Source organism: Parus major, chromosome 1A (genome assembly GCF_001522545.3).
Source record: "Parus major isolate Abel chromosome 1A, Parus_major1.1, whole genome shotgun sequence".
In the NCBI taxonomy this organism is placed as follows: Eukaryota; Metazoa; Chordata; class Aves; order Passeriformes; family Paridae; genus Parus; species Parus major.
The window spans coordinates 54,416,571-54,443,490 of record NC_031773.1 but is presented as its reverse complement, the minus strand read 5'-3'; the positions used below and the strand labels follow the sequence as shown (position 1 = coordinate 54,443,490).

The 26,920-nt window shown below is 42.2% G+C and overlaps 1 protein-coding gene across 8 annotated transcripts in view; it reads left to right on the top strand.

The window, feature by feature from the left end:
• The first annotated feature begins 18,328 nt into the window (after positions 1 to 18,328).
• CAPRIN2 (caprin family member 2) overlaps positions 18,329 to 26,920 on the top strand; it is a 32,804-nt gene continuing 24,212 nt past the window's right edge. For 4 of the 8 annotated variants that reach the window (XM_015629330.2, XM_033514630.1, XM_033514627.1 and 1 more), the window contains exons 1-4: positions 18,329 to 19,617; positions 21,309 to 21,371; positions 24,505 to 24,591; positions 26,482 to 26,720. In XM_015629330.2, the coding sequence (XP_015484816.1) occupies positions 19,369 to 19,617; positions 21,309 to 21,371; positions 24,505 to 24,591; positions 26,482 to 26,720 (638 nt within the window). In that variant the 5' untranslated portion in view covers positions 18,329 to 19,368. The remainder of the gene's footprint in view (positions 19,618 to 21,308; positions 21,372 to 24,504; positions 24,592 to 26,481; positions 26,721 to 26,920) is intronic. The other 4 variants (XM_015629332.2, XM_015629331.2, XM_033514629.1 and 1 more) reach the window with 2 other exon arrangements.

The window sequence follows — 26,920 nt, the reverse complement described above, 5'->3', positions numbered from 1 at the left end:
GCATTCCTTTACTGGGAATAGGTGGTGCTGGCATTCCACATTCTCCCAGGGGGCTTCCTCTGTCTCTGTAGTTCACCAGCATTCCTCAAAAGCCAACTGAAGTAATAGCATTGAAGGGTTGGTGCTGAGAGCACTTGGAAATATCCCTTTCCTGACCCTGAGGAGATGGTGGAAGAGACTCGTGCTCCTCTGTTGAAGCTGGATCCTGGTGTGTTCCTTCCCACGGCAGGCACAGGCAGCTGGATGAGCTCCAGCAGACTGGTGGGAGCAAGGTCTCTGGTAGGAGCTGTCAGTGAGTAACTGAGTTTAGAAGATAATGGGGGAAACATTACAACTTCAAGCACGATGGCTTGTTGCAAGAGGCTGTTTTGGACTTCAGTGGAGACCGATTTATTTCTGCTGATGCGCTGTCTGTTTTCTTACAGATTGAGCATGATTGTAGTCAGAGATAGATGTAGAAATCATTTCAGAAAGCTGTGCATAGACTGCCAGATTGTAGTGCAGTAGTATCTGGTTTTGACATATTTGCATTATGCTGTAGATGTCTAAACATACCCTGGGCATAATTCAGTTGACCTAAAATGTAAAGTCTATGTCAAGTCCCTGAAGAGAAGCAGATGTACCAAAAGGTGGATTAAAGCAGGTAGTCTACTGTGTAACTAATTTGTAACTTTCCACCCTGTTTCAAACAATTAGTTCCTTTTCTTACTCTCTCTTGGACTGCTGCTGCACACCAGCGACTACAGCTACTGTCAGGGTAACCTCTGGGTGCTGAGGACATCTGTGGATGGATAGAGGGCTTTGTGCGGCAGAAAACCTAACAGGGTTACAGCTGTGGAGGAGGAAGCTCCTCTGGGAACATCGGGGAGGCACCTTCAGAGCAATGGGAAACAAAATCTGGAAGCAAAATCCTAGATGTAAAGCCCTGTGCTTCACCTGGGTCAGCTGTTGCAATGGCAAGTGTGACATCTGCTAAAATACCTCACACTGAATGCATTATAAAGGTGCTTTACAGAGGATTGTATTGAAAGATGGGAAAAATATGGCATGGGACAAGAAGTTACATTGTTGGAGGTCACCAGTGGACAGGGAGCAGATCCATGATTTCCAAAGCCTGAGCTGGGCATCCAGTGCTGCTGCTGAAGCATGCAATGGCAAATTCTGTTGCTTTTGTGTGATGCTGTATGAGGAGTAATTTTATGCTGATTTGTACAATTTTGAAGTCTCTGTGACTTCTACAACACTGAACCTGAGACCTGCTTCCTGAGCAGATGACTGGGTCCCATCCAGTCCTGGTGACCAAAAAGTTACAGCTCTTCTGAAGTAATATAAAAACTTAATTTCAGTATAACATAAGGAAAAGGGAAACTCCTCCAAAATGTACCACTTAATGTAATTTTTTAAGTTCTCCAGATCAGGGGTAAGAGGAGTCTCACACACCTGATCCTGCAAGTGTCAACATCAGAGACACAACTAAATCCTTTTTGGCTTTAGTTTTCTGTTTCTTTCCCCTGAACACCTGTCCATGAGGAGGAAAGGGAGCATGTCCAGCTTCTCTCCAGCTCCCTTTTCTCAGACACTGGAAATGGCACCAGGGAAATGCTGCTAGCTTCCTCCATATAAACTTCCTCTATAAACTGTAGATAAAAATCTACAGTAAAGCAACACAAAACTGGTGCTCCTTTTCAAGATCACTATATGTAGCATCTGTAAAGCCATTGTGGAGCTATTTGGTCATGATGGGTATCAGGTAGCCAACCCAGCCTTTTCAGGAAACCCCATTTTGCTGCTGGTGGCATTTCTATTGGAAATTCCATGTTCGTGTTGACTAGCAGCAGCTTTGAACTCCATTAATGGAGAATAGTTAAGCTAATATTTATGTGCTTATAGAGAAGTTACACGTTCTGGGGGAGAAGTACACAGAATCCTTGTGTACTCCAGATCCTGAATGTTTGAAAGGAATGTGACACATTTCACACTATCTATCATCATGAATTTAGGTTTTGTATCTCTTTTATATATATTAATGAGACTTATTTGGAGAATACTTTCTACTGTATCCGAGAGAGAGGTTATCAGTACAGGAGTGTGGGACATCTCATTGCCATCGCCTCTGGCACAGCAGAAGAGTGACTGGAAAGGGACAGACTGCCCAGGTGTCCTAACCCTCAGTTCTGGGCGTGGGAAGGGACTGTTCATGACCCTGCTCAGCCCTTGCCCTCGCTGTTCGTGTCTCATCACCACAGACACGGCTTCATGCCTCAACTGCGAGCTTGGCCCCGCATCCCTGCAGAAGCCAGAAGGTGGGAGAGCACTGGAAATGGACTGGGAAACATGCCGTGGAATGTTTCTTGGAAAGGAATGGGGGAATCGGGAACTTTGAGGGCTGCAAAGAAGGGTGGCACGGGTGGCTCTTACTGCCGACCTCTGCAGCACGGCCTGACGATAATAGGGAGCCCACGGAGGTTTATGAGGGGATCGGAAAGCCTCAGTCCCCGATGGCCCCTCGGGAGCCATCGGCGCTGGCCGCTCCCGGAGGCCGCCAGGTGGCGATGGCCCGGTCCCGGCTGCTGCCACCGCGTCCTGGCCATTCCCGGCTGCACTTACAGCGTCCCTGGCGTGCCCAGCTGCAGTCCCAGCGTTCTGGGCATCCCGGCTGCGCTCTCGGTGTTCCTTTCCCGGCTGCGGTCCCGGGATGGAGCTGTGAGCTGCAGCGGCTCGGGCAGCTCCGGCAGCGCTGTGCGCTCCGCACTGCACCGGCACGGCCGGCGCCGCTCTCCAGCCGCAAAAACCGAGCACAGACCTCATCCCCGCCCTTCCTTGCTCACAGGAGCAGGAAACTGGGGCTCTCATTGCTTTCATTTCATCTCGGCAAAGAGTCACTGGACACATGGAAAAAAAAAAAAAAAGGGAAAAAAAGGAGGAAGTTTTTACCTGGGCAAACACAAATAATACCTGAAGTGATGGTCATGGTTGTCAGCCTGAGTAAATTTTAGGGTCACTGTCTCATCCAAGCCAGGTGGCACCAGATTTGGCCCAGTAGAAGTAGTTGGTGACTATAAGAAAGGTGTAGAGGAACTGCTGCCAGCAGGATCCCTTAGCAGGGAAAGCAGCTGCTGGGATGATGGACACATCTGTCAGCTCTCCTTGCTGCTGGAGCGTGGCGTGATGATCTGACAGCCTCAGCTACACTCACTGAGCCTGGCCCACGTGCTGCTCTTCTGAGGATGTGGCTGCCCTGCAAGGTTCTGAGAGCAGCTCTCCACTTGGCTGTCCTCCACAGCAAAGTAGGGCACAGGCCCAGCACTGCTGTGGGCTGGGACACTTGGCAGGCAATTTTCTTAGAAGCTGGGCTCAAGATACTTCCCTGCTGCCAGATCTGTTCCCAGGAATTTTAACTATGGAGCAGCATGATGCCCTGGTGCTTGGCAGTGCTGCACCTCATAAGTGTTTCACCTTCTGACATCATGCTTCCTGATCAAGGAGCTGGATCCTGGGTGTTTGCCTCCAAGTGATGATCTGTGAGCTCCCCTTCTGCCTGAAATGAGATGACCAAGGACTGTGACCTCTTCCCCACCACCTGTGATCGTGAGAGAAATAGATCTTGTATGTACTTAGAGTCTTCTTTCAACACTGCTTTAGGGAGGGCACACATCAGGTCACAAATCAGTAGGTAGGCTTTGCTGCTACATTGAGAGGCCCTGGAGTTCTACGGTGCCCCACAGCTGCTGGTATACCTTCTGTGATTTTTATCTCTAAGAAATGGAAATGCAGAACATGCAGGAGGCACACATGGCATCTATAACTTGCAGATCACAGTATCTAGGGCCAAATCCTGCTCAAAGATGCAGGCCACTGCAATAGAGTCAAAAGGCCCTGTCCTTTCATTTGAGAACAGGTGCAAATTAAATGGCTGTGAAATTTACAGCTGATTCCCAGACACTACGTAACCAGAATCAACAACTCCTGTTCCACTCCAATGAGATTTCACATCCATGTGCTCCTGCTGCTCATTACCATGCCTTAATTAGGACATGGCATTCCACAGCAGTCTGGTACTGCAGTAGAGTTCTGATCTAGTGGGAGGAGGTCTTCCACCTGCTTAAGAAACCTCACTAAGTAATTGGGAAAGTGCAGTGGATTGAATCCAGGTGGAGCATCACAGGTCAGTCACTAATGGCTCCTCACAAGGATTGCTTTCATGACGAGGCCACTTTGTGGGGAATTGGAGAGCAAACCACAGCCTTTACAGAACCCTTTACAAAAAGTCTGGCACCTGGTAATGGTGGTACAGGGAGAGTTCCTGAGGACCTAATTAGATCTATGTATATTATTAACAGTAAATGCAGCCCTTTTATATCTGATTTACTAAAATGCCCGTGATCCAACCCTTTCACAGAACCAATAGGTTGGAAGATCATGATCGTGATCATTGAGTCCAACCCATGCCCTAACACCTCAGCTAAACCTCTGGCCACCTGTGTGGCACCAAGTGCCACATCCAATCTTATTTTATAAACTTCAAGGGATGGTGACTCCACCAGCTCTCTGGGCAGACAGTTCCCTGGGGCTCAGGGGACTCTGTGCCAAAGAACGCTGCTGGGGGCCTTGGCAGGGGTTGCAGTGTTGGGCAGGATGGCTCCAGTGCCGTGTGGGTCAGCGTGACTGGGTGCACAAATCAACGTGCCTGGGGCACAGCAGTGGCATGTGTGTGCCCTGGTGCCACACAGCCAGTCCATGGGCTCCTCCTGAGCCACTCAAAGGGACAGAAATGCCAGGGGAGGAAACAAGATAGGCATTGTTCTTGAAGCTGCTGTGTACTGCAGTTATTTTATGCCCTGAAGGGGCATCAGATTTGCTGTCCCCCTTTATGTCTCACTGAAATAAAGCAGGAAAAAAGGAACGTGTTTACTCCTTCCCCCCTCCCCCCCAATTCTTTCTGTTATTTTTCATCTTCTAAAGTTACAGGGCTTCTACAAATTTCAAAATAGTCATGAACAGAGGTTAAGGTACCCTAAAAGGAAAAACAGTAAAATCTAATCATGTCGTATACTAACTCTCCTAAGTAACATCACCTGCTTAGTCTGATCCTGTCCCCTGCTTTCCTCCTTTCTCTCTGCTTTGTCTCTTTTAACATTTCTATAATTTTTGTCTAGCCTGTGTGACACACTTTTGAAGTCTGAGTGATAACTAATCATCCTGGGTTTGCTGCTGACTCTGCACCTTTGTGGGTAGATGGCAGTCCTGGCACAAGTTGAGTGTTTGAGACAAAGATCATATGGAAAATGGGGACATGGATTTCACAGGAAGACTAAGCAAACGTGCCTCTTAAAAAGAAACAGAAAAGAGTGAGTTTTCTAAATGAAGGAAAAGATGTTTTTTCTAGATGTAAACGGTAGTATAATGCATGTTCCTATGGCAGGTGAGGAATGTGCCTTTTAGGAAGGGAATGAGAGAGAACGTGGAACTATGTGGGAATATTGAATAGGAGGAGAGCTGAGAAGCATCAGGACCCGAACAGCTTTTTAGTAGCGTTCGCACACAGTAACCATCTGCTGTCTCCCGTGCTTCTGGAAGGCCCCTGTCAGCAGCCAGGAGGCAGGAGCATGCCCTCGTCTGTGTTCGCAGCTTTCCGAGCGGGACAGGCTGTTTGCTGGCCAGGCACTTTCCCCGCTGTGCAAGTGAGCGCAGAGCCCACCCCCTCCGCAGCACCTCCGCTGGTTTACACAAGCTAACCCTCGGCTATTGTCTGTGTCTCTGTGAATAGCGCTCTGTGCAGCTCCCGGGCTGCCGCGGAAGCTGCGGATGGCAGCCCGGGAGCAGCGAGGGGCTCCGGGCAAGGCGCGATCCTGCGGGAGCAGCGCGGGGTCACGGCTGGCTCGTCCCCCCTCCAGAGGAATCCCCAGCCGCGGGGATGGGACATCCCTCACACCCGGTCTCACCTGCGGGCTAAACAGAAAGGGAGCTAAAACCAAACAGGACTGATTTAACATGCACGAGGGAAAGTGTAGTGCAGAGCTTTGTAGGCTTGGAGGGGCTACGGAGAAGTTATAGAGGTGAAATTTTTGCCGTGTGGTCTGGAAGGTGATTCTGGCCCTGGATACATAGTGAGATTTGATTTTGATTTTCTAACACAGAAATCTCGGGAAAGTCATGCCCTCTCCTTTCACATTAGTGCTTTCCTGTTTCCTACATCTCCTGAATTAGGTTAAAAGCAGCAATGTTGGTGAGCTGTGAACCGTGAGGAAGATTTCTCCTAATTTTCTGATGTGGAGATTGGCCAAAGTAAAAGGGCAGTGTTTGTACAAGGGATTATGCTTTCTGCCTGCCTGTGGCTGCAGGGGAACCCACTCCATTACCCAGGATGGGTGCCCTCACAGTCCTGTGTTCTGTAATGAGTGTTGAAATGGTATTTTAAACTGTGTAGATTATTGCCTGTCCCCTTGTTTAGAGGAGTTTGGCCAGTTACTTCCAAGTTATTGGCTAAACCTAGTGAGAAGGGAGTACAAAAATTATGCTGTCAGGTCTGCTTTTGTCTCAAAAAAAGTGAAAACTGCACCTTTTTGTTTCAGCCTTTTCTCTGATTTATATTGTAGCAAGAGGGCAAGTTATATGTGTATGTGCATGAGATGGGGTTTTACCTAGGCTCCTTGCTAACTTTATAAAGCTGTCCCTTCCCCTTGGAATTTCCACCTAATTTCAAATTTTTTTTAAACTTCAGGTTTTCAAAAAACTTGTTCATTTGGGTTTTTTTAGAATAAAAACCACAAACAAACAAACAAGCAAAAAACCAAACCAAACCAAAAAACTCTACCAAAGCTAGACAGCAAAACCAACATGCAAATTAATTGTGGATATTAGCTGACCACTACTCCTTGTTTTCAGCCATAGCCCTTTTAAGTACAGTAGTTGATGTGAGCAACAGAAAGGAAACCAAGATTCCTGTTTTTAGCACTGTCTTTCTGTCATCTCTTGTAAACTGTAAATTCATTTAAATTTTCAAGATAGTTGAAAACCTATGTCCAACAGAATAAGTACATTTGGCTTAAAAAAATCCCACACATTCATCATTACTTCTACCTACCTTAGTGTCTAGGTAGCAATAAAAATAACAAATTATTGAGTCTTCAGTACATTCATTTTATAATTATAATCATTCACTGGCCTAAAAGGATTCAAAAGAAATTAAATGTGCAAGTAACAAGCTGCATGACTATGCAACACAGTGGGAAATTTTCAAATCACGGTTTTAAAGCATGTGTATGAGTTCACTGTTCTCTATTATCTATTTAGAAAACACTGCCACAACTCTCTTATTGATGTATGAGGTAGAACCCAAATGTATAATAATTTCAATCACCTTTGTAATTTTTTTAAAGCATTGCTATAAAACTCTCCATTATAATATGCAAAACGGCAAAGTCAATTCCACTTAATTTATCTCATATGTTACTCCAGCAGCATCACAAACAGTTCATTGTTAAGCATCTCTCCAAATAATGAGTTCAAGACATCCTTTCCTTCCCACCACTTCACGCTGCACATTTCATCCTGTGTAATTGTCTGATGGAGGAGGAAAGCAGGTAGCCTGGGGCTATGAGAAAGAAGCAGCATCAATAAAGAAGTGTTAGACAGAGGTCTTATAACCCCTAAAGACCATGGAATATTTGGGGGATGGATAAAAAAAGGAAACAGGATGACACTAATCAACAGATGATTAAAAAACATGGTTTAACTTTCCTCTCTCATCAGAATGCTATCCATCATCACAGATGTTCTTTCCTAGGATGGGAAACTTCCAGACAACCATGAGATTCCCATAAAAGGTGCTGGATAAAACTAACTAAGCTCTGCCTGAATGCTGCACTTACAGTACTTGCTGGAACAGTTAACACGACTCTAACAAACCACTTGTTAGCTAATCAGTATATTTTAAAAAGCATAAATAAACTAAAAAAAAATAAATCACATAATGGTGCTAAATTAAATTGGAGTAAATTAATTTCTTGTGCACATAAGCCTGTGCTTTGCTGGACTGGCAACATACTAATCACATAAAATGCATCTATTTAGAAACACTCCCATTTCTTCTCAATCTGCAAAATGTAAACACCCCCTGTTCCTACACACACACACAGAGTGAAGCACATGCTTCTCTTCTGATAATTGTGATATAAAAGTACAGCAGCTTCTTCTTCCTTTGTATATTTGGGGCCACAGGCTGTTTGTAAGGCAGAGAAAGCATCTGGTCAATTTGCTAAAATTCAATCTGCTACTTGACACATTTTTTTTTTTTTATTCTTGATGCCAGTTTTCAAGGGAAGTTTTCATGTAAAGTTCTACTCAACTGCACCTGCTGCCTCAAATAAGTTCCTGATAGCAAGAGTAACATCAGCTAAACATGAAAAAAAAAGAGCTTAGAAATGTTTTGTAGCCCATTAAATTGCTATAATTTTTCTACTTGAAGTCTGTATATATAATTTCAGTGCAAATAATCACATAATTGTTTGGCTGTGAGAAAGGTCGTTTGCTGTGAGGCTGGAGGGGCAGAAGTTTCATAAGGATATTTTCTTTAAGTTGCATTGGAAATTTAGGCAACTAATTTATATTCCACCCTAAGGTCCTTGATGAAGTTTGGGGTTTGATATATTGGGTTTTCCTGCTACATCCCACCATGTAAAGCAAAGAGCAGAAGAGGAGCTGAGCAGTATTGAACTACCCTGTGTAGAGTCATTTCACTCCTGGGGATGTTCCAGGTCTGTGGATCCCGTGTCATTTGAAAAAAAACAAACTCACAGCTATTAAGTGAGTCTAAGGCTCAGCCCATGATCCACTGAAGGAAGACAAATAATAACTGCCAAAAGAACAGTTATGAATTATATTGGCATTTCATATGACCATCACACCTGAGTATCTTTATAAATCAGGAACAATGCAGTTTCTAGGTAATTTTCAAGATCCTCTGAGTTTTTACTGTATGTTTCCCTGCAGGGAGCAGAAACATCCACCTAACTGCAGTCAGGCATTGCTTGAGGGACTTTTTTGTAAAGGTACAAGAAACTTGAACCACACAGCAAAAGAAACTTTCCACAGGAGCAAATTAAAATACAAACCTGAAACTGGTAAACCTTTGGAAATGTGAAGCTAACAGCAACATCATGTGTAGGCATTGTGGCAAGATAAGGGGGAATGTGGATATTTTTAATTTAAAATCTTTCTCTAAAAGATATCCAGACATTCAGGGTGAGGATTTGTTTGTTTGTTTGTTTGCTTTGGTTTGGGCTTTTTTTGTGAGCACAGAAGTCAAATTTTGGTTTCCACTGAATACATAAGTACAGAGGGAGTGAGGGGCAAAATACTGACTAGTGAGAAGCCCATGGCAAAATTCCCAGTGCCTTCAATGAAGGCTGGGTGGTGTCTTGCAGTATTATTTATGTACTTCAACATAAACTTGTGAACAAGTACTTGCAGACCATTGGGCTTTTGGTTTAATTTTCAGAGTGGCTGGACCTTTCTGATTTCTGATTACTTCTGAGGTCAGAAGAAGCTATAGGTTGTTCAGCATTTCTGGAAGTGGAGACTTTTGGCTACGGAGTCTGCTGGGTCTTAGGGCTACTGGGGGTCCTATCTACCCCAGGGGTCTTGAAAGTTGTTAAGATGGAATGGCTCCTGGTTCTGCATCCCAGCTCTGATCCACTCACCAGTCACACAGGGGAATTTTTTTCAGTTTATGTTAATAATCCTGTGTATCCTCACACTGTTGACTATTGAATCCATCCAGGGTGTTCTATGCTGTGAAATGAATACATATTTATTTATATATAGAAACATGAAGATCTGTTCATGCTGCCTTTCAGCACCACTGTAAGAGAAGATTCGTGCTTTGTTGTGGTTTTTATAGTTTTCCTGGTAAGCTGTAGGATGGTCACTAAATCTCTATCTCCCTCCCAAGTTCACTCCTGGCTCTTTGTTATCAGCAGTCCCTGTTATCAGCAGGGACAAGACAACTCTTCTGAGGATCTGAAGATACTCTGCTGCTGTTACCTTGTCTGGAGGCTGAAGGCTCTCACTGTTTCACAGGTTATTTATCTAGTATGCAGCCTGTTGAAAACTGGGAAAAATTAATTATTGTCCTATATCTAGTCAAGTTTCAGAGATGGTTCTCTCTCCTTTTTTTTTTTTTTTTTTTTTAACCAGAAAATGTTCCTGGTATTCCATTGGTTGTAGGAGCTATAAGAGCAGTATGATTTTGATAACATCATCATTGCTTTTTTATAACTACATGCCTGCATGCTCAAAGTGCTGCAGAATCACTAAGGGGTTTTGTTTTTGTTTTGGGGTTTTTTTGTTGTGTTGTGTTTTGTTTTTTTAACAGGATGTCTGAATTGACCAGCATGCATAACCATTAAAACATAATAATACATATGTATCTGAATTAGATGAAAGAATAGTACCAAGAAGAAATAATTATGCATAAACACTTTAAGTAAAGTTATTTCATGTAACTTTTTCACTAGCATCCTAATACTGTCCTGGAAAGCTGTCAATTTTTATCTCAAGGAAGCACTTGCTACTTTAAGAAGATGAACCATCCCATGAAAATCACAACTCTTGTGAGCAGGAAAAACAGCAAAGGCAAAAACCCCCATGTTTTTCAATATGAATTTTTAATAAAAATGAAACTTTCATATTGTCTTAATGAAGTCAGTGGGATTAGTCAATTGCTCAGAGTTAAACATGGGCTTACGCAGATGGCCAATAAGGGTCCTGAATAAAAAACAATTTGCAGGTTCAGCTGCAGTTTATACTCCCTGTGGTTCCATGTTCTGACACTCGTGTGAATGACCACACTTACATCAACATAAAATATGTAAAGTACTTAATCAAAATGTATGAAGCATACTTAGATTTTACTTAATCAAGTTGTTTCAAGTGAAAGCTTCCTTCTTGTGGCAAAACTTATTAAGGTAAGAGAAAATCAGGTTAGTTTCTATGCAGACATTTTAAGACAGAGCTTTCTTTGTAACAGATACTGAGAGTAAATGAAAATGGGAGCTAGATGAGACAGGGGTTTAAATCAATGGCCAATACTGAATTATTTTTAATAGTATACAAAATATTAAGACCCAACATGTCAGAATCCCTGGACAAATGCATGCTGCTCTCTGAGATGTTTATGAAATTGTTGGGATGGTTTCAGCTGTGTTAAAAATTGTCAACAATATTCTTATTTCTCATAAAAATTGATGGCTATTTTTATAAACATCTGATAGATTTAGGAGTAATTTGTTTGCTGGTGAGTCCAAGAAAATAATGGTTGCAGGATGAGATATTTTTAGAACATAAATTAATGAAGAGCCTGGATTTTATTAACAAGTAGAAAAACAAGGGATTATTATCAAAATTGGTTTTCATACTTTGAATTCTGCAAGGAATCATTGGAAGTCTTTGAGAAAGACAGGTCCTATTCTATAAATCTTGAATGTGTTTATTTGCATTCATGTGTTCAGTATTGTTTTATATTGTGACAAAATGGCCAAAATAAAATGACACATATGCACATACATATTTAGAAAACACTTCTCTGCTTTATAAAAGTACCAGAGAGATGCTTTGGGTCTCCACTTTGTGATTTTTCCTTATAATTTCTATTTAACATTCATGTTAAACTTTTGTCAACATTTTCCCCATAAAAATACCATGTTATTTCATGTAAAATTTAACTATTTACAGGAGCACAGATGAAGGAAATAAGTTAACTGATAATAAAAATCTCTACAATCTTCAAGCTTTGTTCACTAATAATTTTAGATCTTTTTTTTTCCTCCTGACTGAATCCCACAATAGCACTTTGTGAAGCGGCCAAATTTTGCCCCTCATTTTATTCAATTACATACAGATGCAAAAAATTTTGCATATTAAATTGCTCAGAACTTGAAGAAGAAAAAAAATGAAGCCACAGAAATTGAGTCCTGAATTTAGGTCACAGAGAGATTTCAGGAATGTCAATTGTCTACCACTCATCCTTTCTTCCTAATGAGAAAAAAATCAGAATGTGGGGCCTATTTTTCCCTTTCCTCTGAACTTATTGGGTAATGATGCAGAGGAAACTACCAAATTGCAGAGATAATCTGCAATGGTTTGAAATCAGACTTTTAAATTAATTTTAATTGAGTCCCAGAATGCATCAGTGCCACAGTAGGATTCAAAGGGAAACACAGGTGAAAACATTTTTCACAGGTCCACCTGAAAAGCCTGAGATCAAAGGTGTTTAGGTGGCAATAAGAAGGAAATAAATCTGTCATTAGAATTTCCCTGGGGATAATAAAAATCCATTAGCCTCTCTGGAGCAGTCAGATTATTGGTTGTGGAGTAAAAGACATGAAAACTGTCCAACTCCTTACTATCTAAACCATACTTAAGATGATTAACTGGATCAAAAGCCAAGCAAGTCAGGCTGTTATATTTTTAACACCCATTTAACTTAAATATTTCTGACCTATGAATGGTGGTTCTAAGGGTACAGCCAGTCTGGGATTCATGCTTGTGAGATGCCAGGAGATAGCCTGTAACACAGAGACCAGAGCCATAAGCATTAAGGATCCTTCCGCTGTGTCAGTGGACAAGGAAACCAAATTCTGGGAGAAGAAAATGTGATCGCATAAGAACTCATGAATCTAAAAAAGAAGGACCTGAGAAAGGTTTTTTAAAACAGCTGGGAAGCTACTTTAATGGAAGTGAAAACCAGAGCAAAAAAGCAGTACTGCAGCAGAGTAATATTTTAATAGAAACTTGCAGCATCCAAGGGCTCTTCAGGGCTGTGATGGAAGGACAAGGACACCAAGCAATTCATAGGCACTTCTTGGGAAGCAAAGAATCCCTGGATCTGGGTTCTGCCAGAGGAGAAGATGAAGGTAGCACACCCAGTATCTCAGTATCATGTGCAGAACTGTGAGCATCTGCAGTTCTATAGTTCCTCTTTTCAATAAACTCTTTCCACCACAGAACTCTCCTTTCCTTTAGGAAAAATAAAACATTTCTCCAAGACTAACAAAACTAAATACTAAAGATCTCTTTTGGAGACACTGTTGGTTTCAAATATCCAGGGCAGTCCTTTATCAGCATTCCTGTGAATGGTGGAGGTGGGGTAATCCCCCTTTTCTACAGGCAAAAGTCACAGATGCTACTAAATTTGTGTACATAATTCAAGACATAATTCCTCAATCTCCAGGATATCTTTATTTAAAGGACCATATTATGCTCAAAGCATCCCCTTTGTTTACGCTAATTGCAGCCGTGAATGCTCTGTACCTTCAATCAGATACTAATTCATCTAGAAAATGAAGAACACATCCATGTAAAATCCTTCAGAAGTTTGTAGCAGAGATAGCCTAATTTAGCTTAAAGGTCAATGTTCACTTGCATTATCCATAAAAATATATTTTCCTGCAGTTATTTTACACATTGACTGTAAATCTTCTAAATCCTTCAAAACCTAAGAATGTTTCCTGAACTCAACTGTTAAAATGCACAGCCCAGCTTTGTTCTAAGACCACATCCATGTCTGGCTCATATAAAAGGGGATAGGAGAGGTGGTGTGGAGAAAGTAATACTCCACGTGTGTTCATGTATCATTTTATCAGAAAGAAATGTTTCTGACATAAAAACAAATCCACTTTCATGGGCTGGTCTGTATTTTGAAGCATTTACAGGCACATGACTCTTTAATACCACAGCTGAAAACCAGTGACATTTTTTAAAAAGTATTTCCTCATGCACATACAATAAAAAAATCCCATATGAATGCTTGCTATGCAACATTTCCCCTTTTGCAACTGAGGTTTGATTAAGTCCTAAGCAAGGACAGAGACATTAAAAGAGGCAGGTGCTGCTGCTTCCACTGCTCAGATCACATCATCTTTCTGCTTGGCTGGGCCCTCTTTTCACTAAGCTTGCCCAGCACTTCTAAAATTTGCTTTTGCTTTAAGAGTTTTTCAATTCCAAATGAACTCTTCCATTCTGAGTGAATGCTTCAAAACTGAGTTGAGATGCACTAGGGTTTGGATTAAGTGAGCTTTAGATGTCCCATCCAACCCAAATCATTCAGTGATTCCAGGTGGGACTGGAAAAACAAGCAGTTCACAGGATTCTTTCTGCACTTTCACTGAAATTGCAGAAACCCACAGCCTGGAAACAGGAATTACAGCTTCTGCCAGGGAGCAAAACTCCATTTTGTTGCAGATCTTATAGGTGTTAACAAGGACTTTAATTAAACACATGCTGTTTTGCCTGGAGCTACATCGGTAAAATTTGGCTAAGCTTGTAATGGCTGCTCCCAGGCACAGTAACTATTTCTGTTTAATTTTGTTGTTCCCTTTCTTCTTTCCCTTGAAAATTTTGGGAGAATTTTTCTGTTGAAAACACAGACAGTGAGTGAAAAAAAGAAAAAGTGAAAAAAAAGAAATGAGAGGAATGAAACAGAATCACTGTTTTTTTTCATGGTGATGTGAGAAGTGAGCCAGGCAAATGGAACTTGCTGGGAATTGGAAAGGGTGCCTGGCACTGGTTGCATGGGAAGAGCAGGAACATGAACCAGTTTGCTAGGCAGGATTGAACATGGAGGCAAAAAAGGAGGAAAATTTTCTATACAAGGAAACTGAAATCAGCATCCTCTGATGAAAACACAGGAGACAAGGAGCTAGAGTGTGAAGGAAGAAGTATATGTTTAAGAAGCACTTCCGAAGTTAGAAATCACTAACAGCAGCAGCTTGTGTAAGGCAGTGGTGGACACTGCGTGGAGTAACCTTTCTCCAGACCCTTTGGCTCTGAGTTCTGCACAGCAGACAGGCAGCCACAGGGTTCATATGTGGAAAAAAAACCCTTGCAGCATAAAACTGCCTTGTAGCAAAGTATTTCTTCCAGGTTTTTCCAATAAATTTGGTGCAATACTGAATAACAATCCTCTTTGTGAGACCTAATGTATTTATCTCATGTTGGATTCTGAATTCCTTCGCCTTCCTGTCTGAAATATGTTCCATGACTCAAATAGGTTTCTCTCGTCCATCAGTGGATAATATTTGCAACATCTTCTCTGTCTGTCTTTCTCTCCTAAACTTAACAAACAGCTGATCTTATTCTATATATCGACTTCCCAGAGTTTCACAGTGCAGTAACAGAAGGGATGGCAGGGAATGAAAATGGGAACCTGGTCTCAGTGCTCACCACAACTGGCTGTGGGTTGGCCCGCTGCAGTTGGAGTGACACAGCTGATGTTGAACATGACTAGGATTAGGAAGGGGTTTAGTGGGCTGGATAAAGAGTCAGGTGTGGAAAACTGGAAGTGGTTGGGCAAAGGGTTGGAGTTGGGTGCAAAGGAGATCCTCCTTCTCAAAGGAGCCTGTGACCTGGACATGCAGAACTGGGGAGAAAGACTGAGCCTGGGGCTCAGGAATGGAAAATGGAATCTGAGAAAAAGGAGAGCAGGATAAATTTCTGGGACTGGGAAAAATCAGGGCAGTCCTAGTGGGAGAGGATAAGCAGAACCAGTCAAACATGGCAAAAAGAACAGAACACTTTTCTGCAGTCATTAGAGTGTATTCCCCATCTGATCCTGGACTAAAAGGCACAGATCCCCATGACTATGATTGATGCATGGCTAGACTATCATAACCTATGATCATCTACTTAGAGATGATCTCATTATGGATCTGCAAAATGGCATTAAACTCATTAATTAAGACTGTGCTTAATCCTGGCATTTCCTAACTTCACTGGGCTTGACCTCACCACACTAATACACTCTTTACAGTGCTCTAGAAACCACAGATATACTATAAATGTATATAGCATTAGTCTCAGATACTCTCTACTTTTTAAAAATGAAAATATCCTTTGATTTTAAATATGGATTTAGCTTGTATGAATTTTCCTTCTGATTTTGCCTCTTTTATACAAATAATTGTAAAAGTGCATTATAAAGCAGTTTGTCAGCAGTAATTACCACTTACAGAATAGTCCCAGGTGTATGAATGTTAATTATGACTTCTTATTAATAAATGCATTAGCTGATCATTCATTTTATAATTACTTTTCAAGGATCTAGCCCATCCGTGTTAGCTTTGAAAAAAACCCAGAGAAATCTACTGGAAGGACTCTCAGAGCACACTGCTGATCCTAGACACAAGCTGTGTCTTACTCATTAGCATTTCTTTTCAGTCATGAAAACTGCCTCACAAAGCAACCTCAATCTAGGAGCCAGGGCTTAAAAAAAATGAAAACTTTTGAGACACATGATTAAAGTTTGAAACATTGAAAAGTGGCAAGATTGTGGATGCTACAGGTGGTTGCATACAAGTGAATCTGATTCTGTGATACTCTGTGAATTCACCTTATTGTTTAAATCATGTATAATTTTCTTGTTTTACTTTTAAAAGCAATCTTTCTTACGTATAACCTTTCCTCCCCAGTTATCTCATTCATGCCATGCACTACATAAATACTCGTGTTCTGTAAAACCTGTCTTTGCAATCCTTCCTCACTGACTCACTTATCTCTTTCAAAATGTCTCTGCTTTCATTACTTTCACAACTTTCAGGATTGCTATGAACTTGCCATATGGTTTATTTATTCTTCCTGGTAATGGCCACAAAAACAGAAACACAGAAAACAGATTTCCAGCTTAGTCCTCTGATCTTTGGAAGGTCTTTTCCCTTGTCTTCCAGCCTTTGATACCTTCTGTGGCACTGATTGCTAGGGATTAAAAGAAGTTTGTTTGTGATTACTTTATTGTGTGTATTCAATTCACTTCAAGTGCTTTTACTCGTTATCAAGAGTTTCCATGGTTAGGAGGCATTGGCTTGTCCTGTGGAGAGTGGCTGAGGGAGCTGGGGGTGTTCAGCCTGGAGAAAAGGAGACCTTATCACTATCTATAATCACCTGAAAGGAGTCTGTAGCCAGGTTGGGGAGTTAGGTTCTCTCTAGTAACAAGGGATAAGATGAGAGGACAGTCCTAAACTGCACCAGGGAAGGTTTAGGTTGGACATTAGGAAGAGTTTCTTCACAGCAGGGGTGATTAGACATTGGAATGGGCTTCCCAGGGAGGTGGTAGAGTCAATGTCCCTGAAGGTGTTTAAGGAAGGACGGCACGTGGCACTCAGTGCCTTGGTCTAGTGTACAGCTCAGTCATAGGCTGGACTCCAGTCTAACCGATTCTGTGATTATTAGAGGACTGTCGCCTTGAAAACTCAGCTTCTGAGCTTGCTGACATAGTTTTCTAAAGACTTTCCCAGGACAGTAACTGTAAACATAGATATGTGTACATTCTTTCTGTTACACGAGTTCTGATGGACATCTCTCATGGCCAGTGCTGTGGCAAAGTGTTATCCTCACCATCCAATCCCTGGCTGTGGTCAGAAACCTATAAATCCTGGGAGGAAAAATAAACTTTCTCTTCCTTTCACCACACCTCGACCTGTGTCTGTGTGATCTATTCAGCACCAGCGGCAACAGAGGACATTCACGTTTTTTGTTACATAAGGTGACCCACAGTCCTGCAAGTCTCCTCCAGGACCTTTGCACGGGCCCAGAGGAGCCCTGCAGCTGGTTTACAGGCACAGACCAACACTGTTTCTGTCTCACGGCCGCACCAGCCAAAGGGTGTGACTGAACAGTGGGCTGCGAAGGGCTGGAGGCCGAGGGGATCCCCCTGCACTGGGAGGATGGAGCCCTTCTCCTGGGGGTGTTCAGAGAGGCAGCCTGCCCCGGGCTGACTGTCGTGAGCGGCTGCTGCGATACAAGCGATGCGGCAGCGCATCGTGGCTTTGCCAGGGCCCTGTGCCAAGCCTCTCCCTCACGGACGGCACATGGCGGAGTGTCACACCTGACGTCCCTTCCCCACGAAGCGGGTGGCAACGCCACTGTTCCCGCACGTCCCGTTCCCCGCCAGGGCCGTCACTCGGGTCCCTGCAGGAGCACCCGATCCCAGCGGAGAGATTGACGTTCCACTCCCACAGCAGCCCAGCTGTGGGGCGGCGCCCGGGCGGGACGCCTCGACCTTCACGGGAGCCGCCCCGCGGGCCCGCCCTCAGGCCCGGCGCAGGGCGGGCGGGTGAGGCGGCGCCGGCCATTGGGAGGCGGGCGGTGACCGGCGCCGAGGCGCCCCGCCCCGCCGCTATATGAGGCGGGGGGGCGGGCGGTGGGGCGGGCCAGAGTGTGTGCGGGCACCGAGGTGAGCGGGGAGGCGGGAGCGAGCGAGGCGGTGCGAGGCCGGCGGACCGCGGGCCCCCGCAGCGCGGCGGCCGCCGCAGGCGCGGGAGGCGGAGGAGGTGAATCCCCCGGCAGGGAGGAGCCGCTGCTTCTCTCTTCTTTCCCGGTCCGCCGCCCCGCTCGGGGAGCGGTGGCGGCCGTGCCCTTCTCCTCCCGGGAGGAGCTTCCTGCCCATCCCTGGCAAGGACGCGATGGAGGGCTCGCCCCGGCTCCCCCGGCGGCGGGGGCTGTCCCGGAGAAAGGCGGGTTCTGCCCTGGTCGCCCACTGGGGCGATGTGGTGCGGCCTCCCCGGCGGCGGGCAGGCAGAATTGTGGTGTCATTGCTTTCCAGGAGCAGGTGTTCGTAAGTAGTTGAAGCTGAAGGTGGCCGAGCATCTCTTGCAGAAACTCTCTGCTCAAGGTTACAGCCCCTCCCATGGAAGCCGGTGTCTTGCCGTGACACAGGCACGTCTTTTGGATGGGTGTAGGCAGGGACATTCTCCTCGCGAAGAATGATGCTCTAAGCTAGCTGTTTACTTTATCAAACATTTTCCTTTTTCCCCCCCCCTTTTTTATTTATTTGTTTTTATTGATTTGTTTTTAAGTTCTCGGTTGGATTGCTTCGGAGGTCATGAAAGGGTAAAATCGATTTAATGGGAGTGAGAAGAGGGGCTGTACCTTCAGGCATGCCACTTCTAAATATTCATTCAGGCTGCAGCCCGGATGCCAGGCTGGCGGCGTGATTTGCAATTGCTTGCTTGCAGTTTTTTTCCCCTGTGGGTGATGTGTGCAGGAAACCTGCCTAGTTTTATATGGTCACTATATTGGGTTTCTGGAACCGTCCCCCGTACTGTTTAATTCTGCCTATGTAAAGGATTTTTGGTGTTTGGATGGGTGGGGAGGCTTCGAACAATACGAAGTTTGCCTTGCTTTGAAATTCTTGCTACAGATATTTTGAAAGGAAGAGAGAAGCGTGGAAAAATTGCGTTCGGTCCTTCCCGAGGCTCAGTTTTGTGGCTACGTGTCTTAGTACGTGATGTGACAAGAAAAGCTGTAACTTGAAAAGGGGGTGCAGGGTGTGAGAGAGCTAAATAAAAGAGTTTCTTCGCAGCTCCATCCATTTCAATGGTGCAGCTTTCCCAGGCCCCTTTCCATCGTCCATCATCACCTTCAGGCCGGTCGGAGGAAGGGGAGGAGAAGAGGATGAAGGCGGCCAAGCAGCAGGTGACCCCGACTGGGGAGAGCCCGGCTCCCGCCAGCCCCCTGCAGTCCGCGCTGAGCACGGCGGCCTCTCCTTCCCAAGCGTATGAGACCTACATCGACAACGGGCTCATCTGCCTCAAACACAAGATCAGGAACATCGAGAAAAAGAAGGTAACTTGGCTTTCTTGCCCATGGCACCTATTTAAGCTGTTGATAGTAAAGCTCATTGCCTTTAAAATAACATTTCCTGTTATTTCCATTATTTTTAATGGCTGGAATAAGGTTATGTGTGTCTATTGAGAGCAAATGTGCGTTGATCAAAACAGAAGATGCTTCTCCGGAGAAAATCAGTTCAGAACAAACTTGGATCTGATTTAAATGTGGTTTATAGTTTTGCAGAAACCTTTCACCAATTACATGCATCTGATACTAATTTAGATGTAAATTGTTTGTAAAATTGGAAGTTAGAACAAGTGTTCCCTCTGACAGTGGAAATATTTATATAATTATAAAATATGTATTGCCCTTTACCTAAGTATCTAAGTATATTTTAAATACAGGCAAATGTTACTTACTAGAAAACCTTCATGCAGAAATCCTCCAAAATTTGATCTCCTGTTTTGACCTCTGCTTTTCTGAGGTTGGGGGCACAGAACAGTGTTAGTAAGAATAATAACTGAGATAATGATACGCCTAAAATGTTGTCACTGTGCTAGTCAGACTTCTGCAGTCTAAGGCTTTTCAGATGATTGGCAGGTGACCGAAGGCTTAGTGCTTGGTTTTGAATTGAGAGAATAATATTTTTGTAGGATAAAAGATATAATGGTGCTGTTGCTCTCAGTGCTGGATCAGGATTACAAGTAAAGCAATTGTGTCAATATATTGTGCTACTCTGAATGTCTGAAAAGCTTTTAGTTATGTCTTAGGGCAAGGAGAGAAAGTAGATCAGACATCTGGCCATGTGCTTAGGGGACCTGATCCTCCTGCAGGAGATGCTGTATTACTGCTGTCTCATGTCATGCATCATGCTGTAGTTTTGAATAACATCAGACAAGTATGTTTCCTTTGTGTGATTAAACAACTTTGTGTTGTATTCTATTTCTGTCCAAGGAAGCTTTTTGTTGTGAATTTCTCTAGTACCTTTGATTTTCACGAGAATTACTATGTGGCCTCATCAGCAAAGAGGTGTGACTTAATAAAATGAGTAGAAAGTATTCTTAGTCTTATGGTCCTATATGTATGCTCCTGTGTCAGTGAAGCTCTAGATACACAAATGGAATAGTATTTGACTTCATGGCAGTGAAGTCACCTTTTTTCCATAAAGATGTTTGCAATACCAAATAGTTTAGTTTTGTATTGTTTACATCAGCATTTAAAGACTGCTTTGGTATATTGGAAGTAAATCTTATTTCTTCCCTGAGTACACTTGTCTGCTTTTTCAGGGAACAGGGCTATAAATTTTTGATGTAACTAAAGCCAAATTTTTTCAAAGACATAACAAGGATTATTCAAGGAAAATATAAGTAAATTTTAGCATTGACTTGGTAAAGCTAAACAAGCTGAACTTAAATGAGGTCACTGGGTGTATTTGAAGCCACTTAAAGATCTTGGATCAATGCATTAATAGTTCTTAAATAAAACAAAATGAGCAAGTAAGAACTGAAAGATCAGTGGTAGTGGAAGGAAATAGACAGTCCTGCAGACTGAAATTGCCAAATCAAAGGCATAGCAAAAGCTGTGTTCCTTTCTCCAGAAACAAGAGGAAGTAGGAGGGTTTATGTTGTGTTGCAGTATTTCACTCATACTCTTTACTTAATTTATGTATTGATTTCTGTATAATGTTTACTTTGAATTTTCTGCAGCTCAAACTAGAAGACTATAAAGATCGTCTGAAGAAGGGAGAAACCCTCAATCAAGACCAATTGGTAAGCTTGCTTTTTTTGCAGGAGTGAAAGGCCTCAAAACCTGATGTGGCAGGAAGGATGGGTTGCTGAAGGAGATGAGGGTGTTTTTACAGAAGCAGTGCCTACAGGCTAGTGAAGGTATTTTTCACAAAACCAAATTAACAAATTGTTGGTAATCAGGCTGAATGTTGAGCCCACAAGCTCGGTCTCCTGTTTTAACCTTCATGGTGTTCCCTGAAGTAAAAGAAGATTCCTGTTTATCTTTGTTCTGTAGACTTTCAGCTTCAGTGCTCCTGCACCTGTTTCTTAATGAGGTAACTGTGTGCAGCTGAAATATATGGCAATGCAGTGTTAGAACCCAAGCCTCAAGAATTTGGAGGTGGCTAATTAATCCTCATGATTTCTTCAGTAGCAGCTATTACTTGAAATTGCCTGTTGTCTGCACAGTACTGTTGGTTACAAGTAGCTGTTAATATAACTGACAGTCCTGGCTTTTTTTTTTGTCTTGGTCTAGAATGGATTCTAGATCTGAAACCAAGTTTCTGTAATATGAAAGCTTTAGCAAAGCTGAGTAGTGTCACATAATCCAAAGAGTTTATTGCTCTAGTAATCTAGGAGTCACATTTTAAAAATGTAGTGGACATGCTAAAGAGTAATTGTTGGATGAGGGGTACTGACACTTCAGTGATAGTGCTGATCCTGCTAATGAACCACCTGGAAAAATGTCATTGATTACAAACTTTATCACAGTACAGCAGTGTGAGAATACAAATTCTATTTTCTTACTGTGAATCACTTAAAAGAGTTAGATGTAAATGGGATAAGAGGGGGAAATGGTAACTTCTTAGAAGTAAACATTTTGGAGAAAATTGTCATTTAGTACTTAACTGCAAATTCTGATGTGATCTCTTGCCATTTCAAGTGCAAAAGTAAATTAATTAAATCTGATGGTTTGGAGTAGGTTGATGACCTTTCAATTCCTCTCAACTCAATCTGGAATCAGGTGGGCAAGAACTATTTGTGTTTAGATCATAAGTGTTCTTCACAATCTGTTGGCTGCCATGATCAATGGGACTATTGAACAATGTTCTGTAAGTTGGAATGGTCTTGAATATATTGAATACTTTGGTATATGTCCTGGACTGCAAAACAGTCCAGGACATATACCAAATATGTCCTGGACATATACTGTTAGATGACAGTGTTTGGAAGAGGGCATGAACTTGGTTACTGGATTTTAGTATTCCTAGCTGGGCTTCATTTTTTAAATTTTAGTATCTTCATCCTAGTTTCTGGAGCTTCTTAGGCTACTAAAATGAAGAATTAGATTCAGTCTTCATAGTGAACTGACAAGTGGTAGTTAGACTGTTCAGTTGACTATTGTAGAAGCCCATATACACTCAATATTTAATTAGTCTTGTGCAGTGCCTTGCTTTGGTGGTGAAGATACAGAAATACTGCATTTATAACTTTCAGATGCAAATTTGTGCTGTATATATAAATTGAATCTGGAGTAGAGTTGAATAGATCTTATCACCTAAAGAAACCAACTGCCTATAATACAGTGTGGTGCTCTAATATAACTTGATGTCATCTATAGTTTTAATTTTCTCACACAGAAGTCCATGTCTGGTGATGAACTTGTTTTGCAAGCAGTTTGGATTAAACTGTAATTACTTATGGTGCATGCCTGCCAGACCTAATGTGTGTGCTAGCCTTACATTAGGGAACATTTGTTTCAAAAATGAGGAGCTCCCAGCAAATTAAATGCTCTTGCTGTGCTGTTTTGCAAGCTGAGCAGATTTTCCTCGGTACTTTTCTTCCAACATGCTGTTAATGAATGTTAATAACAGGTGTTACAGAACAAAGCTATTGCTTTTCCTGTGGGCTGAGGTACAGCTCGTCATGAGAGCAGTGGTAGCTGTTCTTGATGCTTTCAGGTGGGGAGTTTTACTCTGCAATTTGTGTTGTTAAAAGCACAATTACTATGACCTGACTAGTCAATTGTTGGTGCTAATTGTGAGTCTTCCTCAAATATGTGGGCACTGGATTCTTAGAAGTCATTCTCTGAAGTGCTAAGTGAATTGCTAAATAGTACTTCAAAACAGCTTGGTAAATTTTATGAAAACAACCCAAACTACCAGCTGAGAGCTTGCACTTTGTGTTGGAGTAGCATTAGGTCCTGGTAGCATCTAGTATACCACAAATAAGGGAATAAAAGTAAGTGAGCAATTAAACTGAACAAATGAACATATAACTTGTTTTCCAGTTGCTTAGGAACATATATGGAATTTGCAGATGTCCCAAATCTTATTGGGACAGTAGATTAAGCTTTTGTCACTGCACTGGTGAAACACTAACACTGCTGTGAAAGAGCTTTATATTAGACTGATGGGCCTGTTCTAGAAAAGCCTGTGATATTGTGTCAAGAGCATAAACCAAACTGAGTGTAAAGCACATGTGAACAACTGGAATTAAATTTACTTCACACCATGTGGTGTGAAGATATGGGCAGCATGTCTGAACTACAGCATTTTGCTATCTCCAGAGCTGTCAAGGGAACTTAAGAGATTAACTGACTCATTAAAAATGGGGTATATCAAAATGCAATTAATAATCTACTGCAGTTAGTAATTTTGAAGACTAGCCAGTAAAATACTGGCTAAAGCCATTAGTGAAGACAGGAATGTGGCTTCTTTTGTCGAAACTAAATTCAAAGAGTTTTTTTCTGGAATTATGATATATTGTATGCAATAATATTGTATATTTCTAAAATTGGTACAATTTTTTTATAAAGACATTCAGTTAAGCAAAAAGGTAGAAGATCTGTACTGAACTTCTCCTGTTTTCATCTCAGGCTTTCTGACCAGTTTGATTTTAAACAGCTGTTTAGTTCTGATTGCCAAGAACTATATAGGCAAACTTGTAGGATATCTGTCTGGTGGTGTGAGCTGGCTTTGCACTGCATCTCAGACAGTTACGGGTGAATGATATTTACAGCTAAAGTACCAGTTACAGTATCTTAAAAAAGCTACAGTTTCATAAAAGTACACACTAAATTACTGCTTCACAATGAGAATTTAAGTATGAGGCAATTGAGTTGCAGTCAGTAGCCTTAAGAAAGAAAAATAGATTTTTATCTATTCCTTTGTAGGAGGCAGTAGAGAAATATGATGAAGTGGTGCACAACCTGGAATTTGCCAAGGAGCTTCAGAAGACTTTTTCGGGACTTAGCCAAGATGTAAGTATAACTGTCCTTCTCTATATTGACAAGAAGTAACTGCAAAACTTGTGCTGCTCCTTTAATGGCTACACTTCTATTCCAGTACAGCCTATAATAGGAAGTTCCTGTCTTATATCCCTGAAGCAGTGAAGCCTTAGGCAGAGACTAAGGAGCAGGAGATTAAGGAGAACTGATTGGTACTTGTTAACCAGTTGTCTTTTTCTGATCACTTGGTAGCCAAAGGCTAGAGGAGCTTCAGTGACTCCAGTGGTGGGTCCCTGAATGGCTGGTGCTGGGGAAATGAGACCTGTGAGGAGAGCCTGGAATAGCTGGGCTTGCTGGGCCTGGTAAAGTGAAGGCTTGCCAGGAGAGATGGACTTTTATCCTTCATACAGCAAATAGTGAAAGAGTGGAGCTAGGATTTTTGATGAGAGATGTAGGAGAAACAATGATCATTGCTTGAAATAGACTACAACCAGGTAGGAGGAAATGGTCACTCAGTGGGTGATTAAATATTGGAAGCAGGCTTCCAAGTGAAGTGGTAAAATCTGTCCTTGGATTTCTTCAACACCTGACTGCACAAAGCTCTAGGCAACCTGGTCTTGATTCACTGTAGCCTTTCTGGAGGCAGGGTTAGACAGTGTCCCAAGATCTCTTCCAAATCTTTTTTAATGCTTCTGGTGAAGGAAAGTGCTGGTATTAAATCACTTTGACTTCAATGAGAAGTGCATCCCTCAGTAAAATTTAACTGAAGCTTGTGGAGTTTGCTGCTTAATCTGCCACAGATGTCTCTAATTGTGGTAAATCACAGATTTAGTGCTTTATTTAGGTCTTTGTTCAGGATTTAAAGCACTATATACATTATTTTTGTGCAAGCAAGTGTTTTGTCTTTGGAGAAACTGGTCTCCTGGCTCAAGCAAATTTTACACTTACAGAGGATTTGATCCAAGGTGGTGGCAGGGAAGCTAAACATGATTAGTCACTGCTCTGGCCTTATTTCTCTGCCTCCTTACAGAATGCTCAAGGGCTGTTTCCTTGTGACCCAGTGTATCTTTGTGCAGGTGTTTTTAGTAATCCAGCATTAGCTTCTACCAGTTCACGTTTGTTCTTGAATTTATGCTGTATTTAAAGGCCAACCCACCTTGTTCTTAACATCTGCTGATATGGATTCTACAGCCAGTAGCCATTACTGTAACACTAGGGGCCATTATGGCAACAGCATCCTTGCATCTTTTGCAGTGTATTGTAGGGAACAAAATTTTCATAGGTCTTGACACATATTGAGGCATTTTAAATCCTGCATTTATTTGGATAGCTTCTGGGTAGTTCTATTAGTACATGATGAGAAAATTGAATGCATATTCTGTATGTGTTCTGTAACTCATGTTGTTGCTTATTTAATGAGTATTTCAGTCTTCTGCCAACACAAATAATTATAGGATTCTGCTGTATCCTTTAAACTGGAGTACTCAGAAGTGAAGAGCTGTTGTCTTACTAGGAGAAACTTGAGCCAACTGCCTCTTTAACTCTGTGATAAGTGTTAAAGGTCAGCTAGGCCTGGATTGATGAATTGGTGTCAGTTCTATTAATTTTTATAAGCTGTTACAATAAAACAACTAGCAGGCATAATCAGGGTCTAGATATCACAAAGGCATCCACTTGGACTGAAAGTTTGATGTGTAGACAATTAGTAGATGAATGGGGAGCTCTTGCAAAGGAGGTGCTTAAAAGATTCTGGATAGCTGAAGAGTTAGGAGCTTCTGTTATCTAACCAAAATTAATAATAGTTGATTTATCCATTCTAGCATAATTGATACTAGAAGTCAATGTTTTATCCTAGAATCTAGATAGTAAACAGTGTTCAACACAGTAAAATGTGTTTAATTGTTGAATTTTGCATTAAAATAGCTGCTGAAAGCACAGAAGAAGGCTCAGCGGAGAGAGAGTCTATTGAAGCTTGAAGCAGAAAAGAAAAAGCTGCGTACAATACTTCAAGTCCAGTATGTGCTGCAGAACTTCACTCAAGAACATGTTCAGAAAGATTTCAAAGGTGGTGTGAATGGTGCAATATACTTGCCTTCTAAAGAATTAGACTACCTCATAAGATTTGCAAAACTGACGTGTCCAGAGAGAAATGAGAACTTGCGGTAAGTTCAGGGCTTTTTGGCTAATAAAGTATGCTACATTTGTTGTGGCAAATGTCCTCTGCTTGACACTGGCGTGTCTTCAAATACTGTGTTTTGGAACATTACTTAAAATTCTCTTCAGTACACTTGGTTTAGTCTGAGATTAGGAATGTAACAGATTTACCTCACTTGGAGCATTAGAGGGAAGCTGCAGTAATTAC